This window comes from Notolabrus celidotus, chromosome 14, assembly GCF_009762535.1.
Source record: "Notolabrus celidotus isolate fNotCel1 chromosome 14, fNotCel1.pri, whole genome shotgun sequence".
NCBI classification, from domain to species: Eukaryota; Metazoa; Chordata; class Actinopteri; order Labriformes; family Labridae; genus Notolabrus; species Notolabrus celidotus.
In genome coordinates this window covers 31,726,704-31,744,327 of record NC_048285.1, presented here as the reverse complement: position 1 = coordinate 31,744,327, position 17,624 = coordinate 31,726,704, and the positions used below count along the sequence as shown (strand labels likewise).

Genomic DNA, 17,624 nt, shown 5'->3' with positions numbered 1-17,624 from the left:
ACTACAAATATTATTAATTTAAAGATGTAACTTGTAGTCTTATTGTATTTTAGCTGATAGTAAACACCCTTCAGGGAGAACTTCCCATAGAGACTGTATAATAAAAGAACTACCATGACCTAATCCTGAGCGAGTGATAGGATCTCGCGAGAATGTGCGAGACGATAAGTTGAAGAAACATGGCGACGTCTAATTTGTTAAAGGTAAGAAGCACTTGAATATCTGATATTCCCGTGTTTGTGTGCAGATTTAAACTCCTTCACAGTCACATATATTTAATAAATGCTCGTTAATAAACTCCTGATGTTCAGTGTAGAGGATTTAAACATGTATCGAGTTAATAAATGAAATAAGAACACTAACAGGAGCCTGAAGTCAGCTGCCACCGTTTCTCGTTATCCGGTGTTTTGCTCGGAGTCTATTTCCCATCGATTTATCTGGACTGACTGGATCAGAACCAGTCCTGAACCCGAACCACATCCTGTCTCCTCTGTTTGGTCTTTAAGCTGTGAACCCAAACACAACATGCATGGTACCGGGACATTTAAAGACAACCTGAAAACACTAACATGAGGGTCTGACACAGGACACCTTCTCCCTCCGCCTGCGACATTAAAGTTCTGCTGGTTAACAACCTCACACACTTATTTACCTTATTATCTAACATAACTCAGTCTGCAGGTTATATCAGCTGTAATCACACATAATCAATCAATACAATCACAGCTACTGAGTCTGTCTGCAGAGATGTGACTGTTCAGGTGATATATTCAGAATATTACCCACAGATAATAATAACACTCAGGTGCTGGTTAGGTAGCTTCACTGTCTGCCTGATAATAAACATGCTCAGGTTTAAGTCTAAAGGAAGGAGGACAGAGATCCACAGGGTCCTGCATGAGAGGGATGAGTCGTGATTTTCGAATATTCGATTAATCGTTTAATAAAATAAAAAAAAAAGATATATATTTTTAATATTTCATGTCACTATAATCTCACAGAGATCAGTTTGCTTTTTGCCATTAAATAACACAAACCTTCCATAACTTACAATCATTTATTTTTAGCTCCACCTTTTTTATTGTCTTAATTAGTCATGTTTTATATTTTACTTTCTCATTTCTTAACTAGTTCCCTTTGTTGTTTATTTATACATTTTATTGCAATTAATGTGCATTAGTCGTGATTTTCAAATATTAAATTAATCGTTTAATAATAAAGAAAATAATATTTATTTTAAATATTTCATGTCATTATAATCTCACAGAAAGCTGTTTCCTTTTTGCCATTAAATAACAAAAACCTTCCATAATTTATAATAACTAAAATTTAGCTCTTCAATTTTTATTATCTTAGACTTTTAGTCATGTTTTATTCGATTATTTCTTAACTTGTTCCCTTTGTTGTTTATTTATATATTTTATTGCAATTAATGTGCATTAGTCTCTACTTCTAAATCCATTTAGAGTATCTCTAGTTTTAGAAAAGACATGACATTCTTGAGCTATAACATTTTCCCTTCTTCAGTGAGGTTAAACAGTTGTCCAGATATCTTCAGAGAAGTCTTCAGGTTATAAACATAAGAGATAAGATAAGATACTTAAACACAAGTACCGATGAAGAAATTGCTGTTCTTGGTCATTTGAAACAATTTATTTATTTAGTTTATTTGATAGGGTCGATGCAAATTACATAGTAAAGCTTCTGCCTGTTACAAACAGCTGTAGTAAGTGATGCTTTGCATATAGAGATTATAGCTGTTGCTAGTTTCCAGCTCCTGTTCCTCTTAGGCTCTTAGTAAGATAGAGGAAGATAGAAAGATGTCAAGATTACATAGAAACATTACATGTGGAAACATTAAAAGAAGACCAGAGGGTGAATATTTATAAATCAGTTATAGATCATTACAGAAAAGCTAAAAATGCTCACATCTCTGATTTTGCTTTAGCCATGCTTTAAAGCTTTTGTTAAAAGTCTTTATATCTGTATTAGTTTTATTTCTGTTGGTAGTTTGTTCCACATTCGAGAGCCTTTTATAGAAAAAGCTGACTGTCTGCTAGCTCTTCATTTATTTGTTCAGCTTTGTTTTGCAGAGTTCATAATTATGTGAAATGGCAAAGTTCATATTCCACCTTTTAGAGAATTCAGAGACTTTTTTGAATTTAATATTTAGTAAATTGTTAAAAGTTTAATCTTTGTTAGTTGGATCCCTGAAATAATATCAGTGATGCAGAAACTTGTAGAATAACATGATGACAGAGATAATGTAGATTTAGAGGTCAATGGGATCTGTAGAAATCAGAGCAAACTCTGAAAAGCAACGTTTATTAAAAGTGACTGAACAGCAGCTTTATGAAATTCCTTCAGCTACTTGATCTAAGCCCTCTATATAGTTCTGTATGTATCTCTTCATTATTCTCTTACTGCTCTCCTCTAAACTGTCTCCTCTATCTTTTTTAATCCTTCCTGTTCCTCCTTCTCCACCACCATCCCGTATCTCATCCAGAACAAAGGGTCCCTGCAGTTTGAGGACAAGTGGGATCTGATGCGGCCCATCGTTCTCAAGCTGCTCAGACAGGAGGCCGTCACCAAGCAACAGTGGTTCGACTTGTTCTCGTAAGAGATGCTCTCCTCTCTCTCCTCTCTCTCCTCCGTCCTGTCTTATTTCTGTCTGTGTTTGAGAGAATGGACCGGCGCAGCTGCTCGTAGAGCTTAACTTCAGAGCCGTAAAACAATGTGGGGCATCTCAGCAGCACATAAAAGCAGCTGACGGGTTTAGTTTTTACCAACAGGTGCTGGACTTTACGTTGTCACCTCAAAATGTCATCAGTTTGTAGGTACGCCAGTTTTGGGGATTATCCTGATTATGAACCAGGAAGGAGAAGTGTCTCGTTTCCAGCGTTTGAATGCCACACCCTGCCTTGTAATGTTAGAAAACTACATGAAATACATCTGTTTGAAGTTATAAGTCTAAGTTATAGAGCTGACAAGTACAAGTTGATCTAGTATAATGCTGGTTCCTTCTTTGTTGAGGTTAAAGTTGTGATTTCTTCGGGCACTTTTTCTTCGTCCAGCTGGAGTGATGAGGATGACATGATTGGTGCTGTGCTACATTTATAACGACCCCCAAGCTGTCCTATACGTTTAGGGGAAGCAGTAATTGTTCTCATTTATGCTAGGAGGTAATAAACAGGTTAAAGATAAACAGGTTGTGATATCAGGGTGTGTAATTAAAGAATTACTTTTAATGTCAGAGCGAGTTAAGGAGTAAAAGCAGTCGAGAAGAGGAAGTTAGTGTTTTCTCTTTTTGCTCTTGGGGGAAGAGAGGAAGAGAGAAAGGAGAACTAAACAAAGAGATATTAACTTTCTGCACAAACTTCTCCAAAAGAAAACAGGAAGAGGTCACGTTTGGTTTAGGACATATTAAACCAAACACAGTAGAGTGTGTAAATAACTTTGTGTAGAGGTGTATCGTGTTGTAAAGACAATCTGAAATGGGAAAGTTGACCCAAGACTCAAGTGTGTATTTGATGTATCTGATGCATCTGATGTATATCTGATGTATCTGATGTATATCTGATATATCTGATATATCTGATGTATCTGATGTATCTGATGTATCTGATGTATCTGATGTATCTGATGTATCTGATGTATATCTGATATATCTGATGTATATCTGATGCATCTGATGCATCTGATGCATCTGATGCATCTGATGTATATCTGATGTATATCTGATATATCTGATGTATCTGATGCAGTGTTGCTCTTTTTCACTGAAATGGAAACCAAATGTTTTTTCCAGTGTTGTCCTGTTCGGTGCTGGATTCTCTGGAAACATCACTGTGATGTTTTTTAAAGCCTTCAGAGACTCTGCTCCAACTTCTTTTTGGTGCCAAGAAAAATGTTGAACTGTATTTGTTTCCTGGCAACGTAAACACAAGCTTTTTGAAAAGGATGCTGTGAGGTTCCCAGACTTCCCAGAACCCTGTAGTTTTCAGTGGCAGCAGCATCGCCTCAGTGAAAGTCAGATGTGTTGTGCTGTAATGTGTTGTGAGAATCAAATATATAAAGCTCATTTATTCCTCCTTTCTTTGTGTGCCTCACAGAGACGTCCATGCTGTGTGTCTATGGGATGATAAAGGACCTGCAAAAATCCATCAAGCCCTCAAAGAGGATATCCTAGATTTTATCAAACAAGCACAGGCTGTAAGTGTTTACATCTGCTTGGACTGGTTTGTGTGTTTTTTTGTTTCTGTCTCTTATGTCTGTTTGTTTGTTTATTTATCTAAACACACGCCCCCTAACATTAATACGATGGTACTTCAGCCCGTCAATTTCATATCTGAATAAGCACCAGAGACACTTTTATGAAGAAGTCACAAAAGCCAACTTACATGTGGCAACACTCAGTATGGTGCAAGACTGAACTAAATGCCATCCATCCATTATCTGGACTGCTTATCCTGTTCAGGGTCATGAGGGGCTGGAGCCAATCTCAGCTGACTTTGGGCAGAAGGCAGGGTACACCCTGGACAGGTCACCAGCCAATCACAGGGCGAACATGTAGAGACAACCATTCACGCACACTCTCATACCTAGGGGCAATTTAGAGTGACCAATTAAGCGGGAGCATGTTTTTGGACTGTGGGAGGAACCCAGGGTACTTGGAGAGAACCCACACATGCACAGGGAGAACATGCAAACTCCACACAGAGAGGCACCTGCCCCACTGGGGACTTGAACCAGCTGTGAGGCAATAGTTACATAGGCAAAACTTTTAACTGATCAGAAGATTGTGTCTCTGTCATTTTGATTTAAAACTGGAAACTTCAAGACAGGATAAGATCCAGTCCCATCTTACAGACAGGACTCAGTCTGATCTCATCTCAATCCACCATGAGCAGAGCACTTTGCAGCATTTAGCAAGTTACAGTGGCAAGGACAAACTTCCTTTAACCGGCAGAAACCTCCAGCAGGACCAGACTCATGTTAGACACACATCTGCTGAGACCGTGTTGGAGAGAGGGATAGAGGTAGATGAAGAGAGAGAGAGATGATAGTGGTGAGACGGATAGTAGTAGTTGTAGCAGCTGGAGTCTGGGACGTCCACAGCAGCAGAGATCCAGAGGAACCTACGAGACAAGGGAGCTCAGGGACTCCAGAAAGGTCTATGGTTTGTAACTTTAATGGGACAGGAAGAGTTAAAGTGAGAGACAGGCAGAGAGAGGAGAGAGAGGGGAAGACAAGATCCCAGGCAAGGACAAACTTCCTTTTAACAGGCAGAAACCTCCAGCAAGACCAGACTCATGTTAGACACACATCTGCAATAGTTGAAGCACCTGTCATGGAACAGACGTGTTCACCTGCTAGGAAGAGAGATGTAGGGACTAAAACATCAGGGTGCTCCTTAAGTATTCATCAGTTCTCCTCCCCCTCATCTAACTTTGGTCCACGTCTCTGTTCTCATGGCAGCGCGTGTTGAGCCACCAGGATGACACAGCACTTCTAAAGGCCTACATCGTGGAGTGGAGAAAGTTCTTCACCCAGTGCGACATCCTGCCCAAACCCTTCTGCCAGTTAGAGATCACGCTGATGGGCAAACAGGGCAGCAACAAGAAAACAAACATGGAGGACAGCATCGTACGCAAGGTGAGAGGAGGAAGAAGAGAAAAGCTGAGTCATGATAACTATAAGGACCAGAAAGAGATGTTAGACAGAAGGTGACGCAGGAGCTGAACCAGACAAGAGTCAGATGTAGGAGTTGTTATATTTTTGTGAGGAAGGTCTCTGAGATAAATATATGTGTTGTACAAAGTGCAGGAAGCTGTGGGTGACTATGATTCAGAGAGCAGAGGGAAGAGTTTTTGTAGAAACCTCATAAATAACTCGAGCTTTGACTTGTGCATGGCTGAAAACGGAGAGTAACTTATTCATCAAGAGGACGTTAGCGCCCCTGATGTGCACTCATTTCTGCCCCTTCCATATTTTTTTGCAGCTCATGCTCGACACGTGGAACGAGTCGATTTTCTCCAACATTAAGAGTCGCCTGCAGGACAGCGCCATGAAGCTGGTGCACGCAGAGAGGCAGGGGGAGGCGTTCGACTCCCAGCTTGTTATAGGCGTCAGAGAGTCGTACGGTAAGAGATAAACACACAGAGAAGGATTAATGCAGAAACACAAGTTACTACAGGTGGATGCAATAGGAATGAAGTAGATGACTAACCACACTCTCTGTCTTTCTGTCCGAACAGTGAACCTGTGTTCAAACCCGGAGGACAAGTTGCAGATCTACAGAGATAACTTTGAGAAAGCGTACCTCGACTCCACAGAGAGGTTTTACAGAACACAGGCACCGTCCTACCTGCAGCAGAACGGCGTCCAGAACTACATGAAATACGTAAGCTGCATTAATGTTGATTATTACGAGCTCAAGTGTAAGTTTGAAGGTTATATATATATATACTTTAAGTTATATTTTTAGGCTTCTACACCTTTATTTTATAGAAGAGAGGACAGTGGATAGTGTAGGAAACTGGGAGAGAGTGGGGGAATTACATGCAGGAAGGAGGCCGCAGGCTGGATTCGAACTTGGGTCATCCGCTACATGAGCGCGCAACTTAACCATTAGGCCAAGTCTGCGCTTCTTTGAAGGTTATTTTAACATGCCAGAAAGATTACAACTCAAGAATACTCCATTCTTGCACGGTGCTGGAGCTCCAACTTCATGAAGGCAGAGTTGAAAGAATGAAATCATGAAAACTGTCACATCTCGTGTTTCTGTAGAGCAGAATGTAATCTCATTTTATCAGTTGCCTCTTGAGTTTTCAGATGTTTGCATTAACATACTTTATGTAAAGATTTAAAGAGAAGCATGCAAGTTTTAATCATGTGTGTGTGTGTGTGTGTGTGTGTGTGTGTGTTGCCCAACAGGCTGATGCAAAGCTGAGAGAGGAGGAGAAGAGAGCACTTAGATATCTAGAGACACGTCGTGAATGTAACTCGGTTCAAGCAGTAAGTTGACTTTTTCATCTCACGTCCATTTTGCCCTTTTCATTAATTTTCCTTGCAGTGTTTTTCCTGAATGTGTCCCTTTTTGTTTATGAAGACAGTTAAGACAAGTGTTAATTAATCTCAAAGTTCATCTCACACTCTGTCTCTCTTTGCTCTCTTGCAGCTTATGGAGTGTTGTGTGAATGCTTTGGTGACTTCTTTCAAAGAGACCATCCTAACTGAATGTCCAGGGATGATCAAACGGAATGAAACAGACAGTGAGTACTGCAGAATCCTAAGTTGTGGATGTGGACACTCCTCTGTCCTCTTGACTCATGCAGGAGTAACCCCGCCTCTGAATTCCTCACTGATCTGTTTGAGTCTAACACTCTGCTTCTTGTGTAACATCGATCTTCTTTCCTCTGGAGCAGGGCTGCACCTGATGTTTTCATTAATGGACAAGGTTCCCAGTGGAATCGAGCCGATGCTGAAAGACCTGGAAGACCACATTATCAATGCTGGACTGGCAGACATGGTGGCTGCTGCTGAGACTATCACTACTGTACGTGCACAAACTCACTCTTGAGAAATTGTTTCTTCTCGGCTCTCTTCACAGATCATGTGCTCAAGGTGAAATACAAACTTTAGTTTATTCAGGGGTGCCACAGAGGACAGAGGTGTGGGTTCAGACCACAGTATCTGCTTAAAGGACATATCACTGCTTAAGTTTGGCTGCTTTAGAATAATATATCAGTCATTACAAAATACAGAGAGATCATTTCTTCATTGTTATTTGTGCTCAAGTCGTACAATTTAAACAACATGCCTGATATTGGACTTTTAGGTTTCCAAAACCTTCTAAATGCACCTTAAAAATATTAAAAGTACCCCTTAAAATAGAATCATTGTACAATCAATCAATCTTTATTTACAAAGCACCAAATCACAACAAGTTTTATCCTCAGACTCTTTCCAAACAGAGCAGGTCTAGACCGTACTCTATGTATGATTATTAACAAAGACCCAACATCAAGACAGGATCAGATCCAGTCCCATCTTCAAGACAGGACTCAGTCTGATCTCATCTTAATCCACCATGAGCAGAGCACTTTGCAGCATTTAGCAAGTTACAGTGGCAAGGACAAACTTCCTTTAACAGGCAGAAACCTCCAGCAGGACCAGACTCATGTTAGAGAGACAGCTGCAATAGTTGAAGCAAGTAGTTTGTGTCACCTGCAGATATTAAAGGGTGTTAACATGAGGGATGAGTAAAATAATGCAGTGCAGCTTTTAAAATCTGTGCAGTAGTTACATATGTGTTGATGTGTGTGTGTGTGTGTGTGTGTGTGTGTGTGTGTGTGTGTGTGTGTGTGTGTGTGTGTGTGTGTGTGTGTGTGTGTGTGTGTGTGTGTGTGTGTGTGTGTGTGTGTGTGTGTGTGTGTGTGTGTGTGTGTGTGTGTGTGTGTGTGTGTGTGTGTGTGTGTGTGTGTGTGTGTGTCTGTCCAGGACTCTGAAAAGTACGTGGAGCAGTTGTTAACTTTGTTTAACCGCTTCAGTAAGCTTGTAAAAGAAGCCTTCCAGGATGACCCTCGCTTCCTCACGGCCAGAGATAAGGTCTGTTTATCTCTCCTCCAAAGTGCTGCTTACCTGAGAGTTCTAATTTTAAATTCACCTTAACGCTGCTACATGTTTATTTGCTTCCTGCAGGCTTATAAAGCTGTTGTCAACGACGCCACAATCTTCAAACTGGAGCTACCTTTGAAGCAGAAAGGGTGAGTGGAGCGACTTGTTTTGTCTTCACAAATGTGGACTGAAATTTTTCATAACCAGGGATGCAGAGTGTTCACAGTGTTGTTTTGTGTTTGTAATTGTCTGTCTATCCAACCAGTGTGGGTATGAAGACCCAGCCGGAGTCAAAGTGTCCTGAACTGCTGGCAAACTACTGTGACATGCTGCTGAGGAAAACTCCCCTGAGCAAGAAACTCACTTCAGAGGAGATCGAGCTCAAACTCAAAGAAGTGGTGAGTCCTCGTCTTGTTTGCCTGACCTCTTCGGTCCTGTTCCTCTTCCTCACTCATATGTTCTGTCGCTCTCTCTCTCTCTCTCTGCAGCTTCTGGTGTTGAAGTACGTCCAGAACAAAGACGTGTTCATGCGTTACCACAAAGCTCACCTGACCAGGCGCCTGATTCTGGACATCTCTGCAGACAGTGAGATTGAAGAGAACATGGTGGAGTGGCTGAGAGTGAGTTATTCTTTCACTAAGACAACAAAACTAAAGTGCAAGAGCTGTGCTTAGGTTCTGACATGGCTTTAAGAATTGCACTGAATTAGAAAATATATATAGATCAATAAAACAAGTGCCATCTTTTGTCCAGGCAGCGTTGGATACTCTCATAAAAACATTAGTTTGTTATTAAAAATGAGGCGTGGTAGTAATATTAGTAAATCTCCTTTGCGATGTCGTCTTCTTTCCTGTCCTTTGCATTCTTTCATGATGGTATGTGTGTCTGTGTGTGTTTTCAGGAAGTAGGAATGCCTGCAGATTATGTCAACAAGCTGGCCAGGATGTTTCAGGACATCAAAGTCTCAGAGGACCTCAATCAAGTCTTCAAGGAGATGCACAAACACAACAAGCTTGCACTGCCAGGTACTTCACACAAACTCAAACACATAAAGATGCATTCTCACACAGAAGGAAAGTGTCTCTGATGAAGAGTGTGTTTTGAAATATGCGATCTGTTCCGTGTGTTTGGTAGCGGACAGCGTGAACATTAAGATCCTGAATGCTGGAGCCTGGTCCCGAAGCAGTGAGAAGGTTTTTGTGTCCCTCCCCACGGAGCTGGAGGATCTGATCCCGGAGGTGGAGGACTTCTACAAGAGGAATCACAGCGGCCGCAAACTTCACTGGCATCACCTCATGTCCAATGGCATTGTGAGTAAAGAATGGAAGATTCTACTGCCAACAAAAGGAATCTTATCTGGTCAAAATCTAGTTTTTATCACACCTGGAGTAAAGACATATATCCCTTTAGGACATCTCATCATTCTATTTCTTATTTTGGCTCCCTTTTCATTTCTATGCTGTTTGACCTTTAAGTTAAATGCATGTTGGTGAAGAGAAAAGGGGGAGCAAGCTTTGAAAAACTCCTGCTGCTAGCTGAGTATTTCCTCTGCTAGAATCTTTCAGCAGTTAAAACCAAATTGAGGAGAACACACTGCATTTAGATAAATACAAGGACACTAAATCTTTGTTTCTCCTTCCTTCTGCTCAGATCACCTTCAAAAACGAGGTTGGACAGTACGACCTGGAGGTGACGACGTTCCAGCTGGCCGTGTTATTTGCCTGGAACCAGAGACCCAGAGAGCGAATCAGCTTTGAGAACCTGAAACTCGCCACAGAGCTGCCTGACGCGGAGCTACGCCGAACACTCTGGGTCAGACCAAGGAAATATTTTAATTACGGTTTTGAATTGTCATTATTCAGACTGAATATTACCAAAGATTTAATGTGTACGCTGTTAGTTGTGGGTAAGAACACCCTGCAGATGGGATAGATCTTATCCAGCTACCTTGCATTTCTTAAAGTCATCAGCCGTACTTTGATGTAAGGTCACTGCATACTTGTTTGTTAGCATCATCATATCTTAAAGTGTACCTTCCCTCCTCTCATGCAGTCTTTGGTTGCCTTCCCCAAGCTGAAGAGGCAGGTGTTGTCTTATGACCCTCCTGTTAACTCGCCCAAAGACTTCACAGACAGCACACTCTTCTACGTCAACCAGGAGTTCTCACTCATGTAAGTTCTGAGTTTTGTGTTATTTAAATATATAAACTATCTCTGATTGATTTCCTGAGTCCCCACTGATAAAAGCTGGAACAGTTGCATACATACCAGGCGTCACTTTAAGAAAACACAGTCATATATGTAGAAAATGCACATGAAACATGTCGTCTGAACCTCAGGTCTGCAGCTATAACTATGCATGTTGTCACTAACACTTCACCATCACTAACTGTTGTTCTTAATGTGTTTAGTTATTGATCCATCTGTGTGTCTGTGTCCGTCATTCCCTCAGAAAAAACTCCAAAGTCCAGAAGCGGGGGAAAATCAATCTGATTGGTCGGCTGCAACTGACGACAGAGCGAATGAGAGAAGAGGAGAATGAAGGAATAGTCCAGCTTAGAATACTCAGAACTCAGGTACGACTGACAAGACAGCCCTCACACACGGTCTGTTCATGAGTCTAACATGAGTCTGGTCCTGCTGGAGGTTTCTGCCTGTTAAAGGAAGTTTGTCCTTGCCACTGTAACTTGCTAAATGCTGCAAAGTGCTCTGCTCATGGTGGATTAAGATGAGATCAGACTGAGTCCTGTCTGTAAGATGGGACTGGATCTGATCCTGTCTTGATGTTGGGTCTTTGATAATAATAGAACATAGAGTACGGTCTAGACCTGCTCTGTTTGTTGTGATTTGGAGCTATTTAAATAAAGATTGATTGACATTGTCAGATAAATGTTGAACTCTCTGTTTTCACTGACTGTAAGTTCTGTCCTTTATCTCTCCTCACTGAGGGATCATGATGAGGTGGAACTATTACAGTGACTAAAAACGATGTCAACTCTTCTGTTTTCCTTCTCCAGGAGGCAATCATTCAAATCATGAAGATGAGGAAAAGGATTAGCAACGCACAGCTGCAGACGGAGCTGGTGGAGATCCTGAAGAACATGTTCCTGCCTCAGAAGAAGATGATCAAGGAGCAGATCGAGTGGCTCATCGAGCACAAGTACATAAAGAGGGACGAGACTGACATCAACACCTTCCTCTACATGGCCTAGGCAGGAAGGGAGGGGAGCGATTCTTGCTCTCTTTTTTTTAAACTCCTGGCCGGCAATCAGCGCTTTGAAAACCTGCGAGGGGACAGGGGCGATGATCAAACGGATGTGTTTGTGGGGAAAAAAAGGATATTGGTGATGACAAGAAGGGAGCATTTCAAGTGAAGAAGAGTCTCTCCAGCAGAAGTTTGGATGGTGTTTTGTGTTTGTTAGACACCGGTGTGTAATGCGAGTGTCGAGGCGTAGAGTTGAGTCATCGGACTGTCTGTTTGTCTCTGCTGCTGTCTCGTGTCGATCAGACGAAAGGGACTGCAGCGTTGTGCCATTTGCCTGCAGCTCAGAAGAAAAAAAAAAATAGTGACATTATTAAATTAAATACTTCCTGCCTTACTTTCATCAGCAACAGACTGCAGACAGAGGAGGAGAAGCAGTGACGATGGGACAAGCTGATATCAATCCTTTGCTTTCACCTAATGCCACAGCTGCCATCTTAACAGCAGCCATTTTGCATCCCTCTATTCTACATCTGTCTTTTTTTGTAAACCGGGAACGCAAAAATCTGGAAGCTGCCATTATGGAGGCGTGGACATGGATGGGAGGGATTAGTCGAAACTACCGTGGAGTATTTTGCCAAAATTGTGTGTTTGTAAGTGTGTGTGGGAGAGTGTGTGTGTGTGTGGATGTGTTCAGGTGCATGGTGTGCATCTAGTCTTTTAGGTGTGTGTATGTGTGCACTTTCAACAGCATGCTGCTTTATGAGTTTGTTTTGTTCATTGGAGGGTCTGTCACACTTTGAGGTTGAGTCTGTTAACACAGAAGAGACCAGCCGTCGATTAAATTATGATATTTAATGTTACTTTGTGTCACCTGTGGCTGGTTCAGTTTGTCAACAGGTAAACATAAACTTTATGGGCTTGATTTGGTGTTTAAGACCTGTGCTATGAAATGTTGCTCTGAAGAGGGACACATCTTTGAGACCAGGACGCCAGAAAATAGAAACACATATCTGAATTTTCACCTCAATAATCCGCTTAGAGAGTGAGTTTCTTTTTGCACAACGTCAAACTTAACAAACAAAATCATGTCATGGAGATAAAACTGATCAAGCTGCTTTCTTTCTGACCTTTCCTGGAGGACATCTCTCCTGGAAATTTGAGTTCATGCGGCCATCATTTCATTCGTTACCCCAATTTCTACCTAAACTCACAGATCCAACAGACGCCACTCTCTTTAGAAGGAATATAATCAGTCTGAAGTGATGGTGTGAAAGCAAAGGAGGCATTGGATGAGAGCTTATTGGTTTTATTGTGGTGATGCTTTCTGGGTGTCCTCTCTTTTTATTTTTAGTTCCAGTTAAGAAGCTATAGAATATTATTTCAGACTTGTTGCAAATTATGAAGACATCATTCTTGATGTGTGTGTGTGTGTGTGTGTGTGTGTGAGGGATGTTTTGGAGTCCTGCTGATTAACCCGACTAGCAGGAGTTTGCGTGTAGCTCTCTGTCCATGAGGAGGAAACTGGGGTTCTGTGTTTTACCTGAAAGTTACTTTAACAGGAACGCAGGTGGGTTCATTTAGCAGGTAAGAGTCCGGTCACTCAGGGTCACATGGATCTGCATTACATTGCTCTGTGACGTGTGGCAAAGTGAGTGATAGCTTATAAGAGATGGATCAATGCATGTGAGAGGGAAGAAGTTAAGACAATATAGCACAAAAAAACTTGGAGAGTGATTCAGAAAAAACAAGTTTTCCAACAAAGAGCACTTAAAGGATGTTTTTTTTAGTTTGTAAAATGAGTTGGAGAGGAATGTTGGATGTCATTGTGAGAGCTGTGGGTTTTAGAACGGACTATAATCATTATTGGGACTGAGGAAGCTCCTTGCGTGCATTTGGGCGTGCTGTAGAAACTCAAAATTGAATTTAAAATATCTGAACCCTTAAACAAGTTCTCCATAAATCTCTTAAAGGTCTGGGGCGCTGGTGGCCTAGCGGTCTAAGCGCCCTACGTACAGAGGCCACAGGCCTCTTTGCAGGGGTCGCCGGTTCGATTCCAGGCCGGTCAACCATTTCCTGCATGTCTTCCCTCACTCTTTACTCCCCACAGTTCCTGTCTCTCTTCAGTTGTCCAATAAAATAAAGGCAAAAAGGCCAAAAGATATAACTTTAAAAGAAATCTCTTAAAGGTCTGAAAACCTTGGACCAGCTGAAAACTCACCGTGTGATAAAAAACACTTTTTGAGAGCACAGGTTCCTCAAACTGCACAAACTGAAGACCCTTCCTTCTTCTTTCTTTGTTCCTCTCAGCTTTAACTCTAGAGATCCCCGTTATCCGTTGTGACTCCTGAATCCTCCAGTGTGGCAAAGAGCTGTTTGTTTTTGAGATACAGTTAAAAGGAGCAGACAAGTGTTTGAGTGTATCCTCCAGAGGCTGAGTGAAGCCTTTTAAAACATGTTTGAAAGCACTATAATCACATCAACGTTAGTTCAAGAATACAGGGTCTGCTGCAGAAACGTCAGTCCAGTGAATCAGATTCATTAAAGCATGATCAGTTGCACTTTTCTCCGAAGGCGCTCTTGAAGAGTTCATGTCAGAAACACTGTATTTAGAAACACGGGGACTCCTCCTCCTCCTCCTCCTTCCTGATATAGTTCCATTCATCTTCAGTCATTTTAACGCTGCTTTTATGAATCGTGAGAGAGCATCTTATTCATCTCTGGTTTCGGATATCATCATGTGATCAGTGAGGAAGAGGACAGAAGACAGTGAATGTGTGGGAATGTTTTTTGTTTTCATATTTATTCGATATTTATGAAGAATGTTTCTGTTTTTCTTTGTCGGTTCAAATGTTCATGTTTCCTTTTCCTTCTTTGTTTTTTGGTAACATGCTTCCTTTAGTGTATTGTTTAACTTTAAAGAGAAAAAAGGATGATTTATTTCATACTTCTAGTTTGTCAAACTGAAATGGTTAGAGAGCAGGTTGGCAATAACAAGATTTACATTTGACTCACTTTCTTATAAAAACTAAAGATCAAACCAAGACGTCGTCTTTTCTGAATGCAGGGAAGCGTTTCCTGAAAGGATAGAAACTCCTCTTATTGATCCCATTATGCAGGTCTTCTAACTCTATATGCACAGAGAAGCTCAGTTAGCATTATGCTGTTAGAACACTTAACCTAAACACATGTTCAGATGCATGGAGCACAGTGAAAGCTGAGTTATTAAGGACAGTTGTTCTTTCTCTGGTCTCATTTAGTTTCCTCAACAAATTCAAACAAACGTTCTGCCTCTCATTTCTTTTTAGATTGAACAGAAAATATGATCCCAAATTATCTGAATGTGTTACATGTTGTATGAACAACTTAGTGAGCCTGAATGTTAACAAGACAGAACACTAAATTGCACATTCAGAGTCCACCCTGTAGTCATATGTTGGAAGTCCAGATCCAGGACAAACTGAGAGAACTGATCATTACCTGTTCGGTGAAGCACTTTCTTGAGCTCTAGTGCAAGGCCCCCCTAAAAAGGGGTTTAATTGTGTGCATGAATTAACTTTCAGAAATAGTTTTTGGAACATGGAGTCAGTATTAGTCCGTACTTGAGTCCAAAGTTTCCTTGATTCTGGTTTAAGGACGCCCTAAATCGCCCGCAAGCTTCAAAAACATTCTTATCCATTAACTTCAATCTGTCACCGGTCGGACAACATCTCAAAACTTCATCAGCATGCATGTTCAATCTCCAATACTTCAGCCTTTCCACAACATCTACCTTTTTGTCTTTTAAAATCTTCAGTTTTGGATCCTTTAACTGAAATGTGTCTTTTCATTTAAAGGTTATTACTGAGATCATACGTAAATGTGTTGAACTACATTATAGAGACAGGTTGTCTATTTCTTTCTCCTCCATTTATGCACAGGGGGGTAAATATTTAAAATACCTCAGTATTATGCAGTCCAGTCCTCATCCATCAATAACTATGAACTCAGCGCTACAACGTTAAACATTACTAACACCTCTATGACTGTGTCAATAGAAAACTGAGCGTTCAGGAGACAATGAAAGTTGACTTTATGCACAGTCTTAGTGGATTTGGCAGAGTCATTGGCTATTTTCAGATATAGATTTCAGATAACACTCCACAACTTGTTCATTATCCACAGCTTCATTGAGTTTATGTCACTACACACTAAGTTTCAATGACTTCTTCAGTTTAACTTTAATTCATTGAATGTTTTTATGAATCTGAGCCAACAGTACAACTTTCAGTCAGAGCTTTAAAAAGAAAAGTCAACAGAATTTATATTTTATCCATTTCTAATTCAGCACAGCACACAAAGGTGTCACTTCCCTCCTTGGTAACATTTTTTAACATATGAGTCTCTTTTTATTTAACATTACTTGTTATAAATGATTTAAATCGATGGTGTAATATTCTGTCCATCATAATAAGTCTGTAGCTTTTTAAAAGTCCTGGTAAAAGAAGATTTGATTTCAGTAGAAGTTCAAAGAAGTGAAAGCTTTTTCCCCCTCTGTGAATGATGGAGTAGGAACTGTGGTTGTATTGTTTTTCTCATTTGAATCCTGATCACCTGCCCATCAGCCTGGCCTACACAGGGGGGCAGACCCACCTGTAGCCTTGCATAAAGACAAAACTTGAAGTAAACACAATCGGTGACAGCCTAAACTAGCTGAATGTTTGTAACATCGAACTTTGAGTGGAAGGAGAGTGGTTCGACCACTTTCATGTGCTGCATTGTTTTCCTTGTTTCAAATGTTTTGAAAGTTGACCTATTTATTTCCTGGCAAAATAAAGACAACTGTTATGACAGAGAGTTCTGATTTTTCTTCTCTTCACCGTACTGTTGTCTCTGAGAGCAATAAATACAACATGTTGAGCACTAATTCTCAAAATAGAAAAAGAGAATGAGACATTTTTTTCCTTTCTTCTCCAGAATGAACTTGAAATATGATATACATCAAAAAAGAAAACATTGATAGAGACTCAAAAAATGCTGCTCCTGATCCTGTATCTCTAGAGTAGGGGTTCGGGACCAGGGGAGCATCCGGCTCGGCTGGTGGTGAAGCTTTCAGCGGTGTGTCTGCCCCCTGGTGGCTGGCTGCAGTACAGGTCAAAGCAGTCTAACTACACTAAAATAAATACACGTCGTACGAATGTTTCTCCCATCCGTATGCTGTGGTGATATGTAGTTAGTATTTGACTGTTTTGTGTTCAAGGCCTCTTTTTCCTGAAAAGTTTCTTCTTCGTTAGTTATTAGAGTTTAAAAAAACGGGGTTTTACTTCTGGGTTTCCTTTGATTCACAGCCGCCGTAGAGGGAAACTCCAAAGGACACACAGCGTCTTGTGACGTTACGCTGTAGGGCGGAGCTTGTTACAGTGGCTTCACAGGCTCTGGCTGCACAATGGCGGCGCCCAGGAGCAGGATTTTTTGGCTTTCGAACTGTAAAACGGGAAGAGGCGGAGCAACGCTGTCCATTTTTATTTACAGTCTATGGTCGGGACCCCCTGGGGGGTCGTGAGATGTCTTCCAGAATGTTTTTTTTTTTTTTAAAGTTACCTAAAAAGAGTAAAATTTTACCAATTATAGTACAAAATATTGCAAAAATAGATGCTAAACTTGAAATAAAACCTTGAAAATAGAAAATGTAATGAGTTTTCTGCCTTTATTTGTTGCCAGATGACTCCTAAGTTTAGGGTTAGTGAACAGTTAATTATCAAAAGCATCAGTAGCAGCAGGTTAATTCATAACAGCACAGGAAACACAGACACATGCTCATAAAG

General features: G+C 40.9%; 1 protein-coding gene across 1 annotated transcript; it reads left to right on the top strand.

Moving 5' to 3' along the window:
* The first annotated feature begins 138 nt into the window (after positions 1-138).
* On the top strand, positions 139-16,652 carry LOC117825802 (cullin-5-like). Its single transcript, XM_034701747.1, has 19 exons — positions 139-203; positions 2,507-2,616; positions 4,113-4,212; positions 5,479-5,655; positions 6,002-6,143; positions 6,258-6,403; positions 6,937-7,017; positions 7,181-7,274; positions 7,428-7,558; positions 8,503-8,610; positions 8,704-8,768; positions 8,885-9,017; positions 9,108-9,239; positions 9,521-9,644; positions 9,754-9,929; positions 10,270-10,431; positions 10,672-10,790; positions 11,071-11,194; positions 11,636-16,652. Exons 1-19 carry the CDS (start codon positions 180-182, stop codon positions 11,828-11,830), a joined length of 2,343 nt encoding a protein of 780 aa, XP_034557638.1. The 5' UTR covers positions 139-179; the 3' UTR covers positions 11,831-16,652.
* Positions 16,653-17,624: the final 972 nt, after the last annotated feature.

Coding starts and splice junctions, on each gene's coding strand:
- LOC117825802 (XM_034701747.1), top strand. CDS start 180: ATGGCGACGTCTAATTTGTTAAAG. Junction 6,404..6,936: donor TCCAGAACTACATGAAATAC/GTAAGCTGCATT, acceptor GTTGCCCAACAG/GCTGATGCAAAGCTGAGAGA. Junction 8,769..8,884: donor CTACCTTTGAAGCAGAAAGG/GTGAGTGGAGCG, acceptor CTATCCAACCAG/TGTGGGTATGAAGACCCAGC.